The sequence below is a fragment of the Moschus berezovskii genome, chromosome 16 (assembly GCF_049115385.1).
Source record: "Moschus berezovskii isolate FMDL1 chromosome 16, NW_MosBer_1.0, whole genome shotgun sequence".
Taxonomy (NCBI): domain Eukaryota; kingdom Metazoa; phylum Chordata; class Mammalia; order Artiodactyla; family Moschidae; genus Moschus; species Moschus berezovskii.
In genome coordinates this window covers 75,335,067-75,358,479 of record NC_142475.1, presented here as the reverse complement: position 1 = coordinate 75,358,479, position 23,413 = coordinate 75,335,067, and the positions used below count along the sequence as shown (strand labels likewise).

General features: G+C 40.1%; 1 protein-coding gene across 1 annotated transcript in view; it reads left to right on the top strand.

Moving 5' to 3' along the window:
• UBXN2B (UBX domain protein 2B) overlaps window positions 1-23,102 on the top strand; it is a 30,503-nt gene extending 7,401 nt beyond the window's left edge. Inside the window, exons 2-8 of the mRNA XM_055432341.2 lie at window positions 543-646; window positions 8,233-8,383; window positions 9,163-9,246; window positions 10,537-10,646; window positions 12,937-13,074; window positions 17,445-17,603; window positions 18,823-23,102. Of these exons, the coding sequence (XP_055288316.2) occupies window positions 543-646; window positions 8,233-8,383; window positions 9,163-9,246; window positions 10,537-10,646; window positions 12,937-13,074; window positions 17,445-17,603; window positions 18,823-18,985 (909 nt within the window). The 3' untranslated portion in view covers window positions 18,986-23,102. The remainder of the gene's footprint in view (window positions 1-542; window positions 647-8,232; window positions 8,384-9,162; window positions 9,247-10,536; window positions 10,647-12,936; window positions 13,075-17,444; window positions 17,604-18,822) is intronic.
• Window positions 23,103-23,413: the final 311 nt, after the last annotated feature.

Below are 23,413 nucleotides of genomic sequence, written 5' to 3'. Positions count from 1 at the left end.
CAAAGCATAATTTGGTAATACTGTTTTCTAACAATTATATAAACTGTATATATATATATATTTCATTGCCTTTTATCTTTTAGAAGCTTATTTTCCTAAACTTTAAAAGTTTATATGTCTGGTAAACTTTTAAATAGAATAATTTTGAAATTGTTTTATGTACTCAGATTTTGAAAATTTGAAGAACTAAATGAAATATTTTTATGGGCTCTAATGAGAGCAAGCTGACATTAGTGTAAAACATCTTCAAGTCCAACTTTGAAACTAATCTATTACCAAATCGTTTTTGAAACTGTTGAATAGTTCATTGAAAGTAATTAAGCTATTATTGTAACTTTAATTTATGCTACTATGTGTGACATTTTAGTGAGAGTTGCAGTGGTTTTATTTTGGAAGGGAGTCATCTTCTGAAATTGCAGCTTTCATTTTTCATTAAAAATCTTGACTACTCAATTACAAGTTAATTTTCTACTCCTAACTTTTTGTATAGAGAGTTTATTTCTAATGTTTTTATACTTTATAACAAATCTGTTATTCTGTAGTTGGCCTTGGCAGAATTATATGAAGATGAAGTGAAATACAAAGCTTCCAAATCTGATAGACCTAAAACTACAGCCTTTAAAAGCCCACAGACAGCACCTCAAAGGTAAGTTTTGTTTTGTTTTTCAAACTTGTATCCCTTTTTAGTTCATTAATCCCACATTATTTTAAATGGCCTTGGGAATTTTTTAACTATAATTTCTTAAATATTTTTAGATACTATTTCTGAAACTAATAGAAAGCAAGAAGAAAATTTTGGGAAAATTATCTTAAATATTTAATATTTTGATAGACGTCACATAGCATAATATACTGAGTAGTATTTTTCTTGGGCACTGTGGTTCTGAGTCATAGGACTCATTGAGGATCTGATAAAAGCTTCACCCTCTTTCCCCTAGAACAACATTTATGTACAGCTTTGTCAGTCATTTTTAAAGGTTTGTGTGTTTCTTAAAGTCCGTCCATGGAACCCCTCTATGTGTTTTGTTCTCCATTTAAGAATCTGTGACTTCAGGACTCTCTTTCCTTCCATTGGGTGATGCTACATCTGATAGTGATAGATAGTATTTGCTGTTGTTAAAACCCCTGAACTATAAAAAGAACCAACAGTGAAGATTTAAGAGATGGAAACTAGGTATATTTTATTGTCATGAGTTTTCTTATTTCCATATATATGTTCATTAATGTCTTTTTAGTACAGCAATCTCATTACTAGGGAGAAACTTGAATTTCCCCATTACATCTCATTCTCAGAAAGTCTTATTTTTCCAGAAGTTGAAAAATTCACTGGAAATTACTTTTTTTTGTTTGTCACTATTCTGCCTTCCTTCTTCCTGTAGGGGAGACAAAATGACCTATCTTTCTTCCAGACCTGAATGCAAAGAATAACACTTATAATTTATAATTTTCACCCCAGCTTTTTATTTTACAATTTTTCAAACATATAGATAATCAGAAGATTAGGGCAGTGAACATCAGCTGTGTCTTCTCCAATGTTCACCAGCTGTCTGTATGCTGTAGCAGTTCGTTGGTGCACGCACTCCGTTACTCAACCACTTGAAAGTAATTTGCAGCCGTGACAGCACTTCGTCCCTAGAGGCTGCAGTCCGCACCCAATAAGACGCACACACTCCTTGATAACGTCTCACACCGTAGAAAATGAGTGCTAACTGCATGTTATTTAATACATAGTCCATAATCAGATACTCTTAGAGGCTTTGAGGATTTAGGAGCCATACATTTCACTGATGATGCCTGTTTTAAATCTGAATCCAGAGCATTCTTCCCACCTTTCCATTGTCTGCTTTTAGCTCATCTGTTTAATCTAAAGCTTATTAAGTTGACATTAAAGAGCTGGGCCCACATGTCTTGTAAAATGTCCCACACTCAAGGTCACTGTTTCCTCACAATGAGATTCTCATTAAACATGCTTGTCAAGAGTACTACTTCATGATATTTTCTGCTGTGTATTACGGCACCGGGAGCCGTGTGGTTCCAGGCTCCCCACTGTTGGTGCCCTGTTCATTCGCTTAGGGTGCTGACCACCACCGTCACTCCACCAGAAGGTACAGTCTTTCCTTTATTGTCTGCAGATTGGTCATCTTGGCACAGTCTGAGTATCCTTCCCTTTCACTTAAGTTTATCTGATATATATATACACACAGATATATGTATAATATATGTATGTGTGTATGTGTATGTATAATATATATTATACAGACATTTATATAACATGTATGTATTATATATACACAGACATATATATTTTAGCTGCTTCCTTAATTTGTACAGTCTTCAAAACTTTGAAAGTGCTTAAAATATTAATGTACCAAAGTTTTACTCATTTGACTATTCTTCCCCAGTTTGAACCAGTTTTTGAATGACTTGATTTGCTGGTATAAAAAATCAAAATATTTGACTTCTTAAAATAAGATTAGTACATTAATGTTTTCCTTAAAGTTTCAAATATAATCCTTGAAATATTTCAGTGAATTGTTTTTTATTTTATACTGACACAGTGTTGCCATTAATATTTACAATTTGATAATACATTTTTAAGCACTTAGTGCCTTAGATATGATTTCCAGAATTACTTACATGTCCAGAAGGAGGAGCTGCGTTAAATATATTGAGGCTTATGCTACGTTTGATCTGCTTAAAATACAATTGTGAACCAAATTATTGGCCATCTTTTCTTTTTGCTAAGTGTGATATTTTTGAATAGAAAGTATGCAGTTCTGTTGGCTTCACATTTGGCAATGACAGCTGCCTGATTTCATTGCATGTCTGCTGCTTTGTCTGGTACAGAAATGGTCCACCTTACTTCATGGGCCACCTTCTTGGACAACTTTAAATATCAAAACATTCATCTGTTCATTGTTGTTTTAAGCCAGTATATTTTCAGTGGGACCATCATGTGACATTTCAATAGTCTAGACATAACTTGATCTGTTTTAAAGAAAAGGAGGGAAAGGATCTACAGAAAAGTTCACAGAAGACAGCCTGACACCTGCTTTTACATATTCATCCACAAAAGGTTCTCTGTCACAAATAGGACTTTAAAAATGTAACTCTTCTTCTTCAAAAATATAAGAACTTTAAAAAAACGTTCCCTACAAGTCATTAGATCCTAGTTTGATTTTGCAAATTTAGTGAGACAAGTGTCCACAGTGTGTTACCTGGCTGGGCCTTTAAAGATGACTGGAAGATAAGGGACAGAATAGGCCTAGAAGAACAAAGTAATCAAAATGACAGGAGGGAGCTGAAGAGAAGCTGCAGAATTTGGGAAGCCTCGTGGCAGGTGAGGATGGACAGGCAGGATGCTACCGGGGCCTGCTTCAATGATGTGGGGCCTCTGTGCGCACCCAGAAAACCTCACTGGGAAGGGCCTCGAGCTTGCTTTAGTGCTTTGCTCTTCAGTTCAGTTCAGTTCCTCAGTTGTGTACTGCAGCACGTCAGGCTTCCCTGTCCATCACCAACTCTTGGAGCTTGCTCAAACTCATGTCCATCGAGTCAGTGATGCCATCCAACCATCTCATCCTCTGTCATCCCCTTCTTCTCCAGCCTTCAATCTTTCCCAGCATCAGGGTCTTTTCCAGTGAGTCAGTTCTTCACATCAGGTGGCCAAAGTATTGGAGTTTCAACTTCAGCATCAGTCCTTCCAATGAATATTCAGGATTGATTTCTTTAGGATTGACTAATTTGATCTCGCTGTCCAAGAGACTCTCAAGAGTCTTCTCCAATACCACAGTTAAAAAGCATCGATTCTTTGGCGCTCAACTTTCTTTATGGTCCAACTCTCACATCCATGCGAGACTACTGGGAAAACCACAGCTTTGACTATATGGACCTTTGTTGGTAAAGTAATGTCTCTGCTTTTTAAATATGCTGTCTAGATTGGTCATAGCTTTTTCTTCCAAGGAGCAAGTGTCTTTTAATTTCATGGCTACAGTCACCATCTGCAGTGATTTTGGAGCACAAGAAATTAAAGTCTGTCACTGTTTTCACTGTTGCCCCCTATGTTTGCCATGAAGTGATGGGACCAGATGCCATGATCTTAGTTTTTTGAATGTTAAGTTTTAAGTCAGCTTTTTCACCCTCCTCTTTCACTTGCATCAAGAGACTCTAGTTCTTCTTTGCTTTCTGCCATAAGAGTGGTGTCGTCTCTTATCGGAGGTTATTGATGTTTCTCCCAGCAATCTTGATTCCAGCTTGTGCTTCATCCAGCCCAGCATTTTGCTTGATGTACACTGCGTATAAGTTAAATGAGCAGGGTGACAATATACAATCCTGACGTGCTCCTTTCCCAATTTGGAACCAGTCCATTGTTCCATGTCCGGTTTTTAACTGTTGCTTCTTAACCTGCCTACAGATTTCTCAGGATGCAGGTAGGGTGATCTGGTGTTCCCATCTCTTTAAGGATTCTCCACGGTTTGTTGTGATCCACACAGTTAAAGGCTTTAGTGTAGTCAGTGAAGCAGAAATAGATGTTTTTCTGAAATTCTCTTGCTTTTTCTATGATCCGTTGGATTTGGCAGTTTGATCTCTGGTTCCTCTGCCTTTTCTAAATCCAACTTGAAGATCTGGAAGTTCTTGGTTCACATACTGTTGAAGCCTTGGAGAATTTTGAGCATTACTTTGCTAGTATGTGAGATGAGTGCAATTGTGTGGTAATTTGAACATTCTTTGGCATTGCCTTTCTTTGGGATTGGAATGAAAACTGACCTTTTCCGTTTTTCATTTGCTGGAAAACTTTGCTCTTACTGTCTTGAAATTCTTAACACATTTTGAGCAAGGAGACTCCCACTTTCATTTTGGTGCTGGGCCCACAAATTACATGTCAGTCCTGGATGCAGCCATAGCACAACCAGCCTGGAAGACCAAGGAAAGCTGTGCTTATGTGGAAAGGGGGAAGCCAGTGTATGGTTTTACTGTAAATTTTACAATAAAAATTATAGTGATAAAAACTTTGTTTCTAGTCATAGACACACCTCAGTTGTTTTTCTCCTCTCTGTTCTAATAAGATTTTGGCAGTGGACAAGTCTTTTAATTCCCTTAACTTCAGTATTTCTTATTTGTAAACTGGAGTTAGTGCCATTTTTATGAGGATTAAATGAGCACTTGATAAATGTTAGTTATAATACCTTTAGAAAAATAGGACTGGCAGTACCATATAAAATACAGAGTAATGGGGAAAACAGAATAAGAAGACATCAAGAAAAAAACAACTGCAGTAATCCAAGGAGTATGCTGGTAAAATTTAGGATTAGGGTGGTGTCAGTGGAATGGAGGAGAAACGGTGACATTGGTGTGGATACTTTCAGAAGAATTTATTGTAGAAACATGATGATGTGGAATAGAAATGTGCTGACATGGAAAAGAGCGTAAGAGAATGGAAGAGAACTCTGAAAAGTTCTTAACCTAGTACCTAAGGAAAATGTGATTATTCATGGGAAGAGATGAACTGGATTCAAGTAGGTGCTTTTCAGTTCAGCACTGGACCATAAGTAAGAGGCTCTAAAAACCTATATTTGAGAGTCATCTCTACGGAGGAAGTTGTTATCTCTGCTGCTGCTGCTGCTATGTCACTTCAGTCGTGTCCAACTCTGTGCAACCCCATAGACGGCAGCCCCACCAGGCTCCCCCGTCCCTGGGATTCTCCAGGCAAGAACACTGGAGTGGGTTGCCATTTCCTTCTCCAATGTTTGAAAGTGAAAAGTGAAAGTGAAGTCGCTCAGTCATGTCCGACTCGTAGCGACCCCATGGACTGCGGCCTACCAGGCTTCTCCATCCATGGGATTTTCTAGGCAAGAGTACTGGAGTGGCTTGCCATTGCCTTCTCCTGGGCAGGGACAAATGATGATCAAATGAGTTGAAATAGAGCAAGAGAGAAATAAGTATATAGGCATACTTATGAAAGAGGCAAAAGGTGGAATGTGCCTCTAAATATAAAAGGGTAACAATAAAATTTCTAGAAGAAAATAGACCTTGAGGCAGGCAGAGATTTCTTATACTGGTAATAAAAATTCAGAGACCGTAAAGAAGTTAGTAAATCTTTTCCTGTGCCCGGTTTTTCCTGTAAGGTCTTTCTCACCAAGACTGAGAGGAAGGAGCTTTGTAACTGAGCTCTTGAGATTAGGGACCCGGGACAGCAGGGAGAGCCTTCAGCAGAAGCTTCCCACTCCCTCCCCTTCCCTCCTTCCCCCTTCCCTCCCTTCCCCTTCCCTTTTCATACTGCCATTTAACGCATCAGCTGTCAGGCTCTTTCTTGCCCTGTTGTTCAGTCGCCATGTCCGACCCTTTGCATCCCAGTCAGCTGCAGCACGCCAGGCCTCCCTGACCTTCACCATCTACCGGAGTTTGCTCAAACTCATGTCCATTGAGTCGGTGATGCCATCCAACCATCTCATCCTTTGTCACCCCCTTCTCCTCCTGCCTTCGGTCTTCCCCAGCGTTTTCCAGTGAGTCTGCTGTTCACATCAGGTGCCCAAAGTATTTGAGCTTCAGCATCAGTCCTTCCAATGAGTATTCAGGGTTGATTTCCTTTAGGGTTGACTGGTTTGATCTCCTTGTTGTCCAGGGAACTCTCAAGAGTCTTCTCCAGCACTATAGTTTGAAAGTATCAATTCTTTGGCACTCAGCGTTCTTTATAGCTCTCACATCCCTACACGACTACTGGCTTCTTGCTCTGACCCTAGTCTTAAAGCCAGCCATGGCAGTGCCTGGCCTTGCTTTGTTGCATGGGGCCCTCTAAGGATCAGCTTGGCAAGAGGGCTTCGGTTGGCTCCTATTCTGGGTAAACTTGGGCCTCAGGTCCCTCCCCAGGGCACTAGGAGCTTGGAGTCCACCCAGCCGCACCCACCTGTGAACCAGCCTTGTTAGTGGGGTTCTGCTGGTGTCCACTGTTCTCCTCTTGGATCTTTCCTCCACAGACAGTGAGTTAAGAGCAGAGCTTCCCTTCCCTTTCCTGTTTCATTTTGCATATACTCATTTGGAGAAAGCCTTGAAGGTGACTCTATCCCTGGTCTTCAGTGCTGATAGAATTTTCCCCTTCTGTTTCATTTTCTGAGTCAGTTCAGTGTAGATTGGGAACTGGACTGGAGGGTATGGGTAGTTCAGGAAATGAGCTTTGATTTTCATCTTATTCCGAAAGTCTCCATGTGTATATTTCATTGGTTATATTTTCTGACATTCTTGATTGGAAAAAATCTTGAAAGATAAAATAGTGTACTAGTTTATGTGAAGGAACCTTTTATGAGGAAATAGAAAAGAGAGGAGAAATGATTCATCTTATTCCGAAAGTCTCCATGTGTATATTTCATTGGTTATATTTTCTGACATTCTTGATTGGAAAAAATCTTGAAAGATAAAATAGTGTACTAGTTTATGTGAAGGAACCTTTTATGAGGAAATAGAAAAGAGAGGAGAAATGATTCACTGCATAGTTAACATACTGAGAAAATTGTGGTCTGAATTATTTACCTTTAGCATAGTAAAAAAGTGTGAAAGTGTTAGTCACTCAGTCGTGTCCGACTCTTTGTGACCCCATGAACTGTAGCTCACCAGGCTCCTCTGTCCATGGGATTCTCCAGGCCAGAATACTGGAGTTGGTTGCCATTCCCTTCTTCAGGGAGCTAACCCAGTCGTCCTGCATTGCAAGCAGATTCTTTATCATCTGAGCCACCAAGGAAGCCCTTTAACACAAGGAGATTACAACCTTTAACATGAGGCAGGGAGGTTAATTTTTCACTCAGAGCTCTCTGAGGAATAAACTCTGTGTGTCGGCCTGTGGATTTAGATGTTCACATCATCTAAATCTAGAGGGCTCTTCACTAACCAAGTCCTATGAAATGTGGGTTCCGCTGGAGAAGAGACTTAGCTTCTGGCTGTCAGCAGTGCTTTCCGAGGATCACGCCGCTAGATCAGCAGTCACACGGGGAGGGAGGAAGAAGCAAGCCAGTTCTCAGGTGGGATGCTGAGCCTGCTACCAGCATTTCCTCAAACTCCATGAGAAAGTAGATGAATGAACTCTTTACTTCTTAATTCCTTGATCCTGATTTTAAAATTAAGTACTTCCACAAAAGCCATAGAAATGGCTCTCTAAATAAAAGTCATTTCCTAAGACTGTAGTCTTTTGCTTTAGTTTATGCTTAAACATTCTGTTTTTATTCATGAACTTTACAATGTTTAAAGGTTCTATTCAAGTGAACATGAATATAGTGGATTACATATAGTTCAACCTTCAACTGGGAAAATTGTGAACGAACTTTTCAGAGAGGCGAGGGAACATGGGGCCGTCCCTCTGAATGAAGCCACAAGAGCCTCAGGGGATGACAAATCTAAGGTAAGGGCTGAAGTTTTAAAACTAAATATGCTATCAGTATACTTGATCTGGTGTAGATTTTTATATTATTTGCAAACACTATTTCTCTAACTGTATATTTCTGTTTCAGATATTTCCGTTATTTTTCAAAGTCTATAATCTTTCTATTAATCAAAAGTTAAAGCAGTTTCTTAACATTTCTATGAATGTGATTAAAAACCTATATATGATATGAATAATAATTAAAAGGAATGGTGTTTTTACTTCATAAGCTACCTCATCTGAAAAATAGAAAAGCTTGTGATTAGTGTAACAAAATAAAAAGTGCAGTTCAGTTGATTCGTTACAGTTGAATCAAAGCTGCTTATAAAATAAGTATGGAGCTTTTCTTCAGGGTAAGTTATACTCACTTTATTAAATTCTTCCTTTCTCTATGAAGCTCTTAATGGTTTGTCAAATATGATTCAAGAATTATAATTTTATTATAAGCTTGTTATAAAATATTAATGGTGAGTTTTAAAAGTGTTTCTACTAAAAAATATTATTTCAGTATATGAATGTATTTCCTAATTTAAGATTGGCATAAGTTAAGTCACTAATGTTTTTATGGGAAGAAAACAATTTACTACAGTATACATCTCTGTAACATAAGACCTTTATTTTAATGTAAAAATTTCCTGGAAAGTATAAACCAGTGTAGCTAATTATAACTGATCTAGTTTTAAAATATATATCATACATTATCACACATTTTGCTTTAATAAGACTGAATTTTTAACCCACTTGCTGTGTGTTTTTAGTCTTTTACAGGTGGAGGATACAGACTGGGTAGTTCCTTTTGTAAGCAGTCTGAATACATCTATGGAGAAAATCAGTTGCAAGATGTAGGTACAGTAATAAAAATGAGAAATTGTTCATTTCTAGTTACTACTGTTTGTTATAAAATTAAAAATTGAAAATCTCTTTTCCTGTTATTTTTTTAAGTATTGATTAAAAAGACTAATGTGTAAGTTCTCAGATTCAAATTTTGTGTTTTGTATCTCAGCTGTGCCTTGCACTTAGAGATATATAACCATTTGTGAAAGAATGTATCGTTCACTGTCAAAATGAGTTACATAAATGTTATAATAATTATTATAAATGGCATACCATCATGGTATAGAATTAGTTGAGTTACATACATAGAAACATTGGGCTTCCCAGGTGGCCCAAGTCATAAACAATCACCTGCCGATACAGGAGACACAAGAGACGTGGGTTCAGTCCCTGGATTGGGAAGCTCCCCTGGGGAAGGAAATGGCAGTCCACTCCAGTGTTGCCTGGAGAATCCCATGGACAGAGGAACCTGGCAGGCTACAGTCCACATGGTCGGAAAGAGTTGGACACAACACGTACGCACAAACATAGAAATGCCTCAAGTCAGTCTTTGTTTTTGCTTTTTGAAATTTTGGAGTTAACTGTCTCATTTTCAACGTGATGAATAGTTTTACTTTGGAGGGTCACTGGAGATGCCATCGTGCTCCCTGGCATGAAGCAGAGAAGAATATGAGTACAGGTGAAGGGGGAAAGTGGATGTGGAGTGGCAGTGGCTTCTCTCATGACTTTGGTCTTCTCAATGAACTAGAATTCAAGGCCACGCTCCAACAGTGGCACCTTTGATATTTTAACCATTGTCAGTTTGTTAAGCCAAACACAGATCTGAGGAAGCACACGTGGTTCCGTTTATGTCCTTATTTAACCTGAATAAAGTAAAGGATAGTACAAAAAGCTTTGTGTATGTTTTAAATATTTGGTTTTTGTTTTTTTAATGTATTTTTGGCTTCACTGGGTCTTCATTGCTGCACGGCTTTCTCTAGTTGAAGCGGATGGGGGCTTCTCTCCAGTTGCAGTGTGCAGGCTTCTCATTACATTGGGTTCTCTTGTTGTGGAGCACAGGCTTTAGAGCTTGGACTCGGTAGTTGTGGCACATGGACTTAATTGCCCCACAGCACATGGGATCTTAGCTCCCCAACCAGGGATCAAACCCGTTTGCTCGGCATTGGCAGGCAGATTCTTAACCGCTGGACCACCAGGGAAGTGTGTACTTCATACTGTAAGTAAGTAGTAAATAACGTGTTTGAAAATTAAAATGGTTTAATGCAGATGCATTCTTGTATTTTTTCTGTGCTCAAAAGGTTCAAATTTTGCTTAAACTGTGGAGCAATGGTTTCAGCTTGGATGATGGAGAACTGAGACCTTACAGTGACCCAACAAATGCCCAGTTTCTGGAGTCTGTTAAGAGAGGGTAAGATATGTTACTTAGATTTTGTCTATTACTGAGGGTGGAAGTTTTTTGTGTGTAAATTGTTGTTTTAAACTGACCACCAGTCAGTAGTGCGCCACTGGTTTTTAAGAGTGAAATACTGGAATATATTCTGTAAGTGGTTGCTGGGGGGAAAGAGTATTTTAAGTCTATAAAGGACAGATTGCTATCTGTAAGTCACTGGTTCTTAACTTGGTGGGGGGAGCAGTAGATTTTGGTTCCTTTTAAAATCTCATGAAGCTATGGTCCCAGTTCTGAGAAGCAGCATCGTAGTGTCATAAATTTGTGAATTGATCAGTAGGTGTCTGCCCATCTGCTAAGCCACTGTCCTGCTTACTGTTGACAGGGTGACTCACTGCATGTATGCCTGAAAGCCGCTTATGTTAGAAATCTTTTTAAATGGCATTACTGCTGGCAGAAGAATTCAGAAGGTTAGTTTGAAGTTAAAATTTTTGAAACCAGATTTACAGTGCCCTGACCCATCTAAAGAACGTTGTAACTCACCGGCCCTTGTGGCTGAAGGACAAGGACTTGAGTGATTTTGCTACAATTACAAGAGCTGTTTATTTTCACTAGCTGATAAGTGGTCATCCCTAAGTAGGAATACAGCGAAAGAAAGACATCAGGCTAGTTATGAACGGGGAAATGTGAGTAGCAGTGAAGGGCCCTGGACAGGAGGCTACTCTCCATCCAGGAGCTGAAGGTGGGGCTTTTCCAGGAGGTGAAATTTATCATAGCAGAGTGGCAGGAGGGGAGTGGAGGTGGAACTCTGAAGGAATGGCATTTTAGGATATTAATTTGCTTGGATTTTGAAGTTGAATTCTCCCAGATAATGTCAGAATACCGAAGAAGGTTTCGTAAGACATGCTGTAATTGGGAAAGAAGTCATTGAGAAAGATGGAGGCTGTCCTGGCAGGCAGTGTGTGCTGGTGGTAAATGCAAGGTCAAAAGGTGAGGTCAGGGCCATGGGCTTGGTAGCTTGCAGAGTCACTGAGCAGACTGGGAGCAGCTGGGGCCTGGGGGAGTGGTCTTCTGCCTGGTGAAGATCAACAGGACTGTTGAAATAATGCTTACGTCAGGATGGGAGAAGGAAAGACCATGTCAATGATGAGTGTGCTACCCATAAAGATCCAAACTATTATTAAATGAAAATACTCCATGAACTTTGTAGGCTAACATTCAGTCTTGGAATACCAAGGGAATGTTTTCATTTGAGCCACACTGTATCCTCAAGTTCAAATTATGATCAAGAACAATTTTAGAAAAGGCACCTTGAAAAAAATGATTGGTCAGATAGTGGTTCTCAGCTGTATAATCATTGCCCCCTGCTTTATGACATATTTTGTAACACCATCTTCACTATCCTCAAGGAAGTGTTTATAGATAAAATAATCAGTCTATGCATATTATGTCTAAAAGTTTCATATTTATCTTAAATATGGTGAAGAAGTGAAGGTAATTTATCATGAAATTACACATATTTCAATATATAACATAACCAAAATATAACAAAGTAGATAGCTTGGTTCCCGGGTAAAGAATCCACCTGCCAATGCAGGAGACTTGGGTTAGATCCCTGGGTTGGAAAGATCCCCTGGAGGAGGAAATGGCAACCCACTCTAGTATTTTTGCCTGGAAAATTCCATGGACAGAGGAGCCAAGTGAGCTACAGTCTATGGGGTTTCAAAGAGTTGGACACGACTAAGGAACTGAGCACGCGTACACACAGACTGCACACTGTGGTCTAGTACTTATCATGTAGACACGACAAACGTAAATCAGAATAATGGGGTAGTGAGGTTTGTGAAGTTAGCAACTTAATTACTATACGTGGTATTGCAGTCAGAGACCTGATTAAGTACCAGACAAAACAAAGTACAGTCTTTCTTTGGTTTATATGGCAGGTGAGTTCCTGAAAAGTTCAAAACATATTAATACGATACAAAAAAAAACAACAGTTGCCTGCAGGCGGGTGGCACACACGAATCAGACAGTAATCAAAACCACCCCTGTCAAACTTCCAGCCTTCCGCCAGGGTGTTTAGAAAGAAATACCACATTACCTGTTAGGTCCTCATGGGGATTTTCTAATTCTGACTGAAGTATAAATGCCATCCCACAGTTTAGCGCTCTATCAGAAGCACTCCCACCAACAGGATACAGGTTCTCTTTTCTCTACATCCTTGCCAACACTTGTTACTTGTGCTCTATTTGATGAACGGTATTCTGACAGATGTGCGGTCATATCTCATTGTGGGTTTTCTTTTTTCAAGAGAGATTCCCCTGGAGCTTCAGCGACTGGTTCATGGAGGACACTTGAATTTGGACATGGAGGACCATCAGGATCAAGAATACGTAAAGCCTAGGTTGAGGTTCAAGGCTTTTAGTGGAGAAGGACAGAAACTTGGAAGGTAAAATCCTAAAGTGAGAAAAATACTTGTCTTTGTTCAACATGAATTTTCTTTGAGAATGAAAGCAAAATAACCTAGAGAGTAAGATACAAATTGTGAAGACCTCGCTGATGGAATCAGATGTGCAATTTTGGTGATAGTCTTAGTAGGTAATGTTATGCTTCTGTACAGTTCAGTCGCTCAGTCGTGTCCAGCTCTTTGCGACCCCATGAATCGCAGCACGCCAGGCCTCCCTGTCCATCACCAACTCCCGGAGTTCACTCAAACTCATGTCCATCGAGTCGGTGATGCCATCCAGCCATCTCATCCTCTGTCGTCCCCTTCTCCTCCTGCTCCCAATCCCTTCCAGCATCAGTCTTTTCCAGTGAGTCAGCTCTTCGCATGAGGTGGCCAAAGTATTGGAGTTTCAGACTCAGCATCAGTCCTTCCAATGAACACCCAGGACTGGTCTCCTTTAGAATGGACTGGTTGGGCCTCCTTGCAGTCCAAGGGACTCAAGAGTCTTCTCCAACACCGCAGTTCAAAAGCATCAGTTCTTCGGTGATCAGCCTTCTTCACAGTCCAACTCTCACATCCATACATGACCACGGGAAAAACCATAGCCTTGACTAGACAGACTTTTGTTGGCAAAGTAATATCTCTGCTTTTTAATATGCTATCTAGGTTGGTCGTAATTTTCCTTCCAAGGAGTAAGCGTCTTTTAATTTCATGGCTGCAGTCACCATATGCAGTGATTTTGGAGCCCCCCAAAATAAAGTCTGACACTATTTCCACTGTTTACCCATCTGTTTGCCATGAAATGATGGGCCCGGATGCCATGATCTTAGTTTTCTGAATGGTGGGCTTTAAGCCAACTTTTTCACTCTCCTCTTTCACTTGCATCAAGAGGCTTTTTAATTCCTCTTCACTTTCTGCCATAAGGGTGGTGTCATCTGCATATCTGAGGTTATTGATATTTCTCCCGACAATCTTGATTCCAGCTTGTGCTTCTTCCAGCCCAGCGATTCTCATGATGTACTCTGCATATAAGTTAAATAAGCAGGGTGATAATATACAGCCTTGACATACTCCCTTTTCCTATTTGGAACCAGTCTGTTGTTCCATGTCCAGTTCTGAGTGTTGCTTCCTGACCTGCATACAGGTTTCTCAAGAGGCAGGTCAGGTGGTCTGGTATTCCCATCTCTTTCAGAATTTTCAACAGTTTATTGTGATCCACACAGTCAAAGGCTTTAGCATAGTCAATAAAGCAGAAGTAGATGTTTTTCTGGAACTGTCTTGCTTTTTCAGTGATCCAGCAGAGGTTGGCAATTTGATCTCTGGTGCCTCTGCCTTTTCTAAAACCAGCTTGAACATCTGGAAGTTCACGTATTGCTGAAGCCTGGCTTGGAGAATTTTGAGCATTACTTAGACAGCAGTTATTTGCATATCCCTGACTCTGTCAGCACCTTTACAAACATGAACCCATTTCATCTTCACAGCAGCTCCTTGACATAGCGCCTGTCACCACTTCATTTGCAGGTGCAGTAGTTCTTCCAGAGTAGTTAAGCTAGGAGGTGGTTAGAGTGTGAGGTTCACACCAGGCACTCTGTCTCCAGAGTGCATGCTTTTTACCACTGTGCCATCCTGCCTGTTCCCGATTATGATTATGTGGGTTCAGAGGGGGAAATACAGTAAATATCTTAGATCATAGCTGTAAGCATCTCTCTGCTATAAGTAATTGCTAAGCTCTTACAGCCAAAGCAATATCCTTAAGCTGGTTATTTTCAATATATTTTAAGCAGCCAAACTCTTTCTTCAGGTTTTGGAAACACATATAGAACTCTGGTTGAAGAAAGAGGGGATTGTCTTAGATATCTCCAGACAATGAACCCCAGGACTTTGCTGAGCACAATTTAGAAACCAGTGAGTGTGGCATGATGTTTGACGGACTCCTTTATAGTAGCCATGGCTGGACTCTTCATAAACGTAATAATGTGTGCTGGTAAACATGACCCTCCATTGTCCACGCGTCATTGCAGGTGGTACGTTGAATTGGGCCTTGGCTGTGTCGCCACCATGCCCTCTGGGGGGCCCTGTGTCCCTGTCCATGTGACTCCTTCCTTTCCAAGTTCTTCTCAGGTGCCTTGTGCACAGTGGTTCTCTCTTCCCCTTTCGTTTCTCAGCATAGGGAAGAATTCAGTGTCAGTTCGTTATACCTGTCTTTCATTGTTATTCCATGTAATTTCACTTTGACGCACACACACATCATGCAAAGAAATATATGAAAGCTTTTCTTCTTAGAGTTCCCACCCTGCACTTTATTTTTGTGTTTTGAGAAGTAGCTTAGCTGGTCCGAATCTTTTTTTAAACAGAAAGCATTAAAGCACAGAAAGGAGCAGTGTGAGGCAACTTGGCGTCATGGAGAGAACGCCAGAACCCCATCTGCCAGTGGGGTGATGGGTAACTTTTCCTCCCCTGGTTGTTGTTAGGACAGTAGTTAAAACATTAATAGCCAACTACATAGAAGCACTAACGTGCTTACAGATGTATTTAATTTACTCTTTGCAACAGTGCAGCTGTTGTCTCTGTTTTACAACTGAGGGAACTTGGGCACAAAGAGGTGAAACGACTTGCCGCCAGTCACATGTCTGACAAGTGGGGAAATCAGCCCTGGAGTCAGGCTCCTGGATCCATTAGCCACAGCACCTCCCTCACCCCAGAGCTTGAATGTGCTGCTGGTGGTTATGACAGCGTGGAGACCTGGGAATAGGGACACAGAGGGAGAGGGAAGAGGCCCCTTGGTTCATTGCCTCCCGTCCTCCTGTCGGCACAGTAACCCACCTTGGTGGTACAGCTCTTTCAACCCTGAATTACAAACTGGACAGGAAATTCCTTAATACTACCTAAGCAGTGACTGCAGATCATTTTCTCCTTTTCCATGTCTTTATCATATACATTCTGAAATTGGTTCTGTAAAATGTGTCAGGAGGTAGCTAAGGAAAGGCACAGTGTAGCAGGAAGTGCCAATTACTTTTTCCCACTTGACTGTATAGGTTGAGAAGGCTTTTGGGTGGGAATAAGACCATAATGAGCTCGGTTTGTACTAGAATAAAGCACAAATGCTCATGGGGCCTCTATCCTAACAGATATATGTTTTGTTTTGTTTCCAAAAGTAAGATAGGAACCCATCTAAGTCTCAGTATTTGAAAGAGTAAACATCAAGATTGTCAAAAGATCCCTTAAAAGATAACTGAGATAAGACTAAGATGTGATGTCTTTAAAGTACTTGGCTGCATTTGTTTTAATTGCTTAACTAAAAGAGCACTCTGTTTTTGATGTTCACTCTCGGCTTACAGTTATGGGTCGTCCTGCTAGCATTAGAAGGCACTGTGGTCTCTAGTAACCACGGTCCACTGGTAAGAGATCATATCACACAAGGTTCATTATGTACTCATCACCATATATTAAGTAGATAAAGTAAGATCTTTAGAGTTTCAAAGTCAAACTTTCAAAAATTAATAGAAAGAATATACAGAGAAGGAGAATTATATAGTAGACCTGAAAAGCACTGTGAACCAACTCAGTGTAATTAAGATTTATACAGTTTTCTAACAGTAGGATACAAATTTTATTCAGATTCCCCATAGACTGTAAACTAGGAGACACTGAAACATATCCAGGGGTATAAAACAAGATGCAAAAATTTCATGGTCTAAAGGTATTGAAATCATGGTCTGTTTATTTATCACTGTCATCACCATATATTGAATTTCTCATTACTTCTTTTTTGTAAAACTACTTAAATCAGATTTTTAAAGTAGTATCAACTAAGTAATAGCTTAGTATTGATGATATGTACAAATATAGCTGATAACCTCTTGAAACACTGTTTCAAGCGCTGTATTACTATAACAGATTTTCATAACATTATTATTTCCATTTTTATAAGTGATAGAACTGGGATTCAAAGAGATTAATTTACATACTCCAGTTCACACAGATTGACAAAGCTGGGATCTGAAATCTGTCTGTGCTCATGGTCAGTCTTGGACATAAACTCCAAGTTGCTCGGGTTTCTGACTAAAAACCATTGTGCCCAACAGTCTCATGAAATTTAAAAGGGATGAAGGAGGAGGAAATCCAGAGTTAGGCTTTCAAAAGAAATTGGACAAACTAAATCAGAATCATAGGACCCAGAATAATTTTAATAAAAGAATTTGCAAGAAAAATAGGATATCCCAAAGGAAGCCGTGTTCTCACTGGTGCAGACGTGATGGCAGGACGACTGGAGAGTCAGCTGTAGGTCTGAGTGGTGCTTCTACTCTCTGCAGTGTGTCATGCATCTTATGTGTTCATATTTACGTTCTGATTCTTTAATTCTTCTTTCTTAGCCTCACACCTGAAATAGTCAGTACTCCTTCCTCCCCAGAAGAGGAGAAGTCACTATTCAATGCAGTGGTTCTTATTGACGATTCCATGCCAACCACCAAAATCCAGATCAGGTTAGCAGACGGGAGCCGTTTGATACAGAGATTCAATAGTACACACAGGTAAGCTCAGGGTGACTTATCTTTGTAAATCTGGGTGCAGCTTGAGTCAGGAAAAATATGAAATTGCTTAGGTTTACTTTTGAAGTAAGTTTTTGACAGAAAAACTTGAAATAAGAAGTCAGACAATTAGTACTAAAACATCCTCTGTAAACTGTACAAATACTAATGCAAATGCAGATACCACTTAGAAATAAAGAAAATTGTTAAAAGCTGTCATTTTGCGCTGTTACTAAAACCAGGAAAAGTTGAATCAGATTTGATTTACTTCAGTAAAACCTTATTTGGACTTCTTTAAAAATTTATGATAACCCTGATTGAAAGTTAAAGTCAGAGTTGTGTCCGATTCTTTGCTACCCATTGACTATACAGAAGTCCATGGACTTCTCCAGGCCAGAATGCTGGAGTGGATAGCCTTTCCCTTCTCCAGGGGATCTTGCCAACCCAGGGATTAAATCCAGGTCTCCTGCATTGCAGGTGGATTCTTTACCAACTGGGCTATCAGGGAAGCCCTAACCCTGTAGGATTAATAATCTACATAGAGATTTGCAGTATAAATAGAGTTTAATTGTGCTGTTATCAAGTATTTAAAATAAACAGTTTTAAATGTCATTTTAGCATTCATTTGTTATGCCAATAAGATATTGTTTTTATTGTTCACTATGTCCCACTCCACTGTTCTTGCCTGGAGAATCTGGTGGGCTTCCGTCTGTGGGGTCGCACAGAGTCAGACAGGACTGAAGTGACTTAGCAGCAATAGCAGCAGCATGTCCCACTAAGAGATACATTTATGATCTTAGTTGAGTTACTGTGTCTATATGAAAGTAATTTTTTTTAACACTTTTTTAGGTACAGACTCAGGTTGACATAGGCTCATCTGAGGTACCTTTTTCTGGATCATGTGTTACTAAGATATTTTATACTGTGAAAAAATCAGCCCTGTAGTTCAGTGTAGTAGCATTGTTGATGTTTCTTTGATAGAATGACTCACCTGGAGATTGTGTCTATTTACAGTGAAAATAACTGTTAGGTACTCTCCAGAGTTAATCCTCACGTTTATCCTCAAGATAAATCCGTCCATTGAAATTAAAGAAGGTTATAACACATTTAAATAAGAATTAGAACTGTGTGATTTATTTTAATTATTATCTAATTTTAGCTAAAAAGCTTAAATGACAATAAAACTTTCATATCACAAATTATTTGCATCTTATTTCTTCAGGATCCTGGATGTCCGGGACTTTATCGTGCAGTCTCGTCCTGAATTTGCAACTCTTGACTTTATTCTTGTGACTTCGTTTCCAAACAAAGTGCTAACAGATGAAAGCCTGACACTACAAGAAGCAGATATTCTTAACACTGTGATACTCCAGCAGCTAAAATGATACTGTCCTACCCATGCAGTAGCATGTAGGAACAGTAATGTGCCATATTAGTGAGGAAAATACTTAAGAGCGTAAAAAATTATTATTTATACAGATAAATTTTGGTTTAATTCTTCAATCTTCCAGCTTTAGGAGAGACAAATTTGGACTCGGAATAGATCTTAAGGTAACATATGTTTGAAGTTTTATAGCTTTTAAATATTCAGGCAAACCAATTTGATACATGCTCAGAGTTAATGTAACAGCACTTGTTTGCAGAAAAAATGAACAAAACGCCATTTTTGACAAATGCATTTGGTAAAATTTGCACTAAAGTTTCTTGATGCTGCATTGATCAGCAGCCCTTAAGAAATCTTCTGATCAAACACTGAAATTTTTTTCTGTAATGTATACTGGGAAGTGTGTCTATATTCTGATATTTAAATACTAACTCCTTTTTACTTGCTGATTTAGCTATTTTACTCATGTGAGAAAATACAGTTTTGCCTTGTGTTTTATGACCATCATAAACCAGAAACAAAGACATAAAGGTCAGCAGTTGTTGAGGAGTGTGTTCAACTGCACTTTACAGGCGAGTAACTGCAGTCCCTGGCAGCGCCTGTCTTGATCACCCCCATTTATTCATTCAGCAAGTGTCTCTGGAGGCCCACTGTGTATACTAAATACTGCTGTAAGTACTCAACCCAGAGGGTATTGGACTGCAAGACCACACGCGGGTAGAGACGGAAGAATGAATTCCATCAGAGACTGAACCTGAAGAGTCATCAGCGTAAATGTCTGCATTTCTGCTGGAGCCAGATGTTTGCTGAGTGAGGGAGGGTGCAGCAGAAGTGAGAGAAAAGCTTATTCTTCTTCCCAACACCATTTCATCTTTGGTCACCTCTCCTGGCTCGTCTTTTATTGCTGCTGTAACAAATCACTACAGACATAGTGGCTTACAATAGCCCAGGTTTCTTGTACTTCTGTGGGTCTCATGTGGGCCTCACTGGGCTACAGTCAGGTGGCAGCAGGGCACCGTTCCTCTTGGGAGGTTCTCGGGGAGATGTGTGTCCCTGCCTCACCAGCTTCAAGCGGCCACCTGCATGCCTGGGACTGTGGCCGCCTCTCTCCATCTCCAAAACCAGCAACACTGTATCCCTCTGACTCCTCTGTCATCACATCTCTTGAAAAACAGCCGGGAAAGATTCTCTGTTTCTTGGGTCTACCAAGTAATCCTGGATGCTCTCCCCATATAAGGTCCATAGTAACTGGATCCTTGAGGTCCCTTTTATTGTGAAAGGTGATGGATCACAGGTTCCTTCCAGTGCACCAGGGCTTATTTCTTGCCTCTTCAACTGGCATTCATCCCTTCACTGTGGCCAAGTCCCTCATCTTGGCTTCTGTCCTTACGGCCTTTTCCTCCAGCTTTGATTCTCCTTTCTTCTAAGAGCCCTGGCAATTACATTTACTTCACCTGGATACTCTAGGATAATCTCCTTGCCTCAGCTGTGTGACTTAACCCCATCTGTAGAATCTCTTCTACCACATAGGCTGACAAATTCATTGGCTTGGGGATTAGAACATGAACATTTCGGGAGGCTATTCTGTCCACTGCAGTCCACTCCTGTACCGAAGATCCACATTCCACCCTGAACGGTGCTCAAGAGCTTCAACCCACAGCAGCACCAGCTTAAAAGTGCAGTTTTACGTGGATCTCATGAACTCAGATGTCCCGAATCTCATTTAAATCATGTAAATCAAGTATGAGTGAACATCTGGTACGAGTGATTCCTGGGACACAGTTTCTATCCATCTGTGAACCTAGAAAACCAGTTATATAATGACAACAAGCATAGAATAACCGTTATAGACACTCCTGTTTAAAAAAAAATAGAAAACGGGGTGGAAACGGAAGCTGCCAGTGCCAAGCACTTTATAAGTTCAGCCAGCCACACTCGGCTTGAAGGCCTGGAAACAACCTTCTGTGACTCACAGCAGCCTTTCCCGGTGTGTGACTTTTACTCAGAGACCTTTTTTTTTCTTTTTTTCCTTTTTCATGAAAGGTAGCAGGTATTTGCAGCCAAGTAGTTCTGTCAGCTTGTAATGTCTGTGTAATTGTAGGAGGCTGAGCCATCTTTTTTCGTTTCATGTTGTGTCAGTTCCCTTTAAGAAAGCAGTGTCTGCTGACGTAACATTCTTGAGACACGTGTGGATCTTCTGTGTATGTTACAGAGATTCACTCCATTAGACCACAGGCTCCTTCCAGAGCTTTCCTAGGTAAGCCAGCTGTTTCCCGCTGTCTGTGACCTTCTCCATCTTTCTCAGGTATAAACAGAAGGTCGTTGGCCACTCTCATCTCTTTCCCTAGAGCAGGCCTACCTGAAAGTATATCTTTGAATTTTAATGTCTTTGCTATAAGCTAAGGATTTCCAAACATCAAATCCTGTTTCCTTTTTTTTTTAAACAGTCCTTCCCTCAACTTATCTATTTTTTCTCACATTAGACTGTAATCAGTAAGAAGAAAGCAGGCTGCCCCTGCCACACCACTTAGAAATCTCTTCAGCTGAGAGTTTTGAGTTTCTCTCACACCCCTTTCTTTCCACACAGCTGCAGTCACAATGCTAAGCTTCCTGCCACTGATTGACTGGAATCTCTTCCTTCACTTTCCCGCAGTACAGGCCTCATTTCCTCCTGAACTTTTTAAAAGGTCCTTTTTTCCAATAACCATGTCCTCACAGCCATCAGCTGTTCTCTGCCACACCGCTTACCTCCTCGGAGCCCTCGCTGCCTTTCCCAGCCATGGCCCTGCTCCTTTGGCTCTCTGCCACACTCCTTTGAATGCTTCCACCCTCCTGCCACTGCCCAGTTCCAAGGCCATGCCTGCATTTCTGTGTCTTTATTAACGGCAGCACCCGCTTGTTGGTCTCTGGAAAACTCCACTCTGCCAGTTGACCTGAATGTGCCAGTAGGAGCTTTGGATGTCACATTTCACTGGGGGCTTCACTTCAAGGAGCTGAATTTGCCTATGTGAGGTGGACAGTGGGAGGGCTCCCAGACCCGCCCACCTGCAAGTGTTGGCCTTACCACCGAGAAAACTTGTGCTCAGTGTCATAAAAGAAGCAGCATATTCCTAAGACTTCTCAGAATAGGAAGCTCGGTTCCTTCCCACTGGTTGAAAACAACCTGGAGAATGCGGAAGTGACAGTTCAAAAAGGCAGTCTCCATACAGAAGGATTACCGGGTATAAGCTACATTTTCAAGGAGCAGAGTCATAGCCGTATGGAAATAATCTCCTGAAACAGGTGAACATTTTAAATAAGGGCATTACCCTGTTTTGGATTAACAAAATGGAGAAAACCTGTAAAATTATTTGAAGTTATATTCTTTTAGTTTCTTAATCAGGTGGAGTGCCTATAGATAGATGTACATACATGAATGACTGCCGTTCTTGTATATAATAGTTTTCCAAAATAGATTCTTGTTGGGAGGGAGAATTAAACAGCCAGAGGGATGAACATTACTTTTACGTGTTCTACAAAGTGTTTGCTTCCCTCAGAGTTCTCCTGAATCCTTTTTACTGTTGCAGTCACTGTAACTTTTTAAAATTTATAATCCCTTCAGAAGAGATTGTTATAAACAAACAACCATGTGTGACATCAGTTTTGCATGATGTGTGTAATCAAGAAAGTTTTAAGTGTGTGCTTACCAATAAAGAATGTTTTCACTGGAAGTCACTGAGAAGCCTTTTCACAGTTTCCTTGATGTACAGTTTTATTCAGGTGACGTACTGGAGTATTTTAAATGTCAGTAACGTTTCCCACATGCATCTTTTTGATGAGCAGGAGGATCTGAGTTGTAGCATTGTTATTTCTGTGTCCCATCACTGATTCAGTTTTCATTCCACCAAAAGAAACTGCAGATTTTTCTTCACTTTCGCCACAGTGGACCTCTGAAAACATTGTCATGATATGTGTTGTTGATAAAGTGCCTCAGGATTTCCCCTTAAGAGTTTTTGTCCCTGGCCAGTGATGCAAATAAATGTGTCCAATGTTGTCATAAGGCTAAGAAACATTTTCTGTAATCCTCTAATTTTAAAGTATCTTTTAACTCCAAGTAAACGTTACGTAAAAGGAGCCCTGTTGCATACGTGTGTGTGTGTGTCCAGCACGTATAAATTACTCATGTAGCCCATAACTAACAACTAGCTATAATTTACTCAGTTTAATACTTAACAGTTGGGCCTCTTTAGAATTTATAGCTGTGATTTAAGTCTCTGAAGAAAAGGGGAGGATGGGTTTTTTTTAAGAAGTTTGAACTTGATGGTTTATTTTCTTCTAGACAAATATTTCTGTATTGTTAAAAACAAGAGTATAGTCCTTAATGGAACCCCTAACTGCTAAGGCACCTGTCACCAAACGTTGACTTATTTACTGCAGAGGCCCTCCCAGA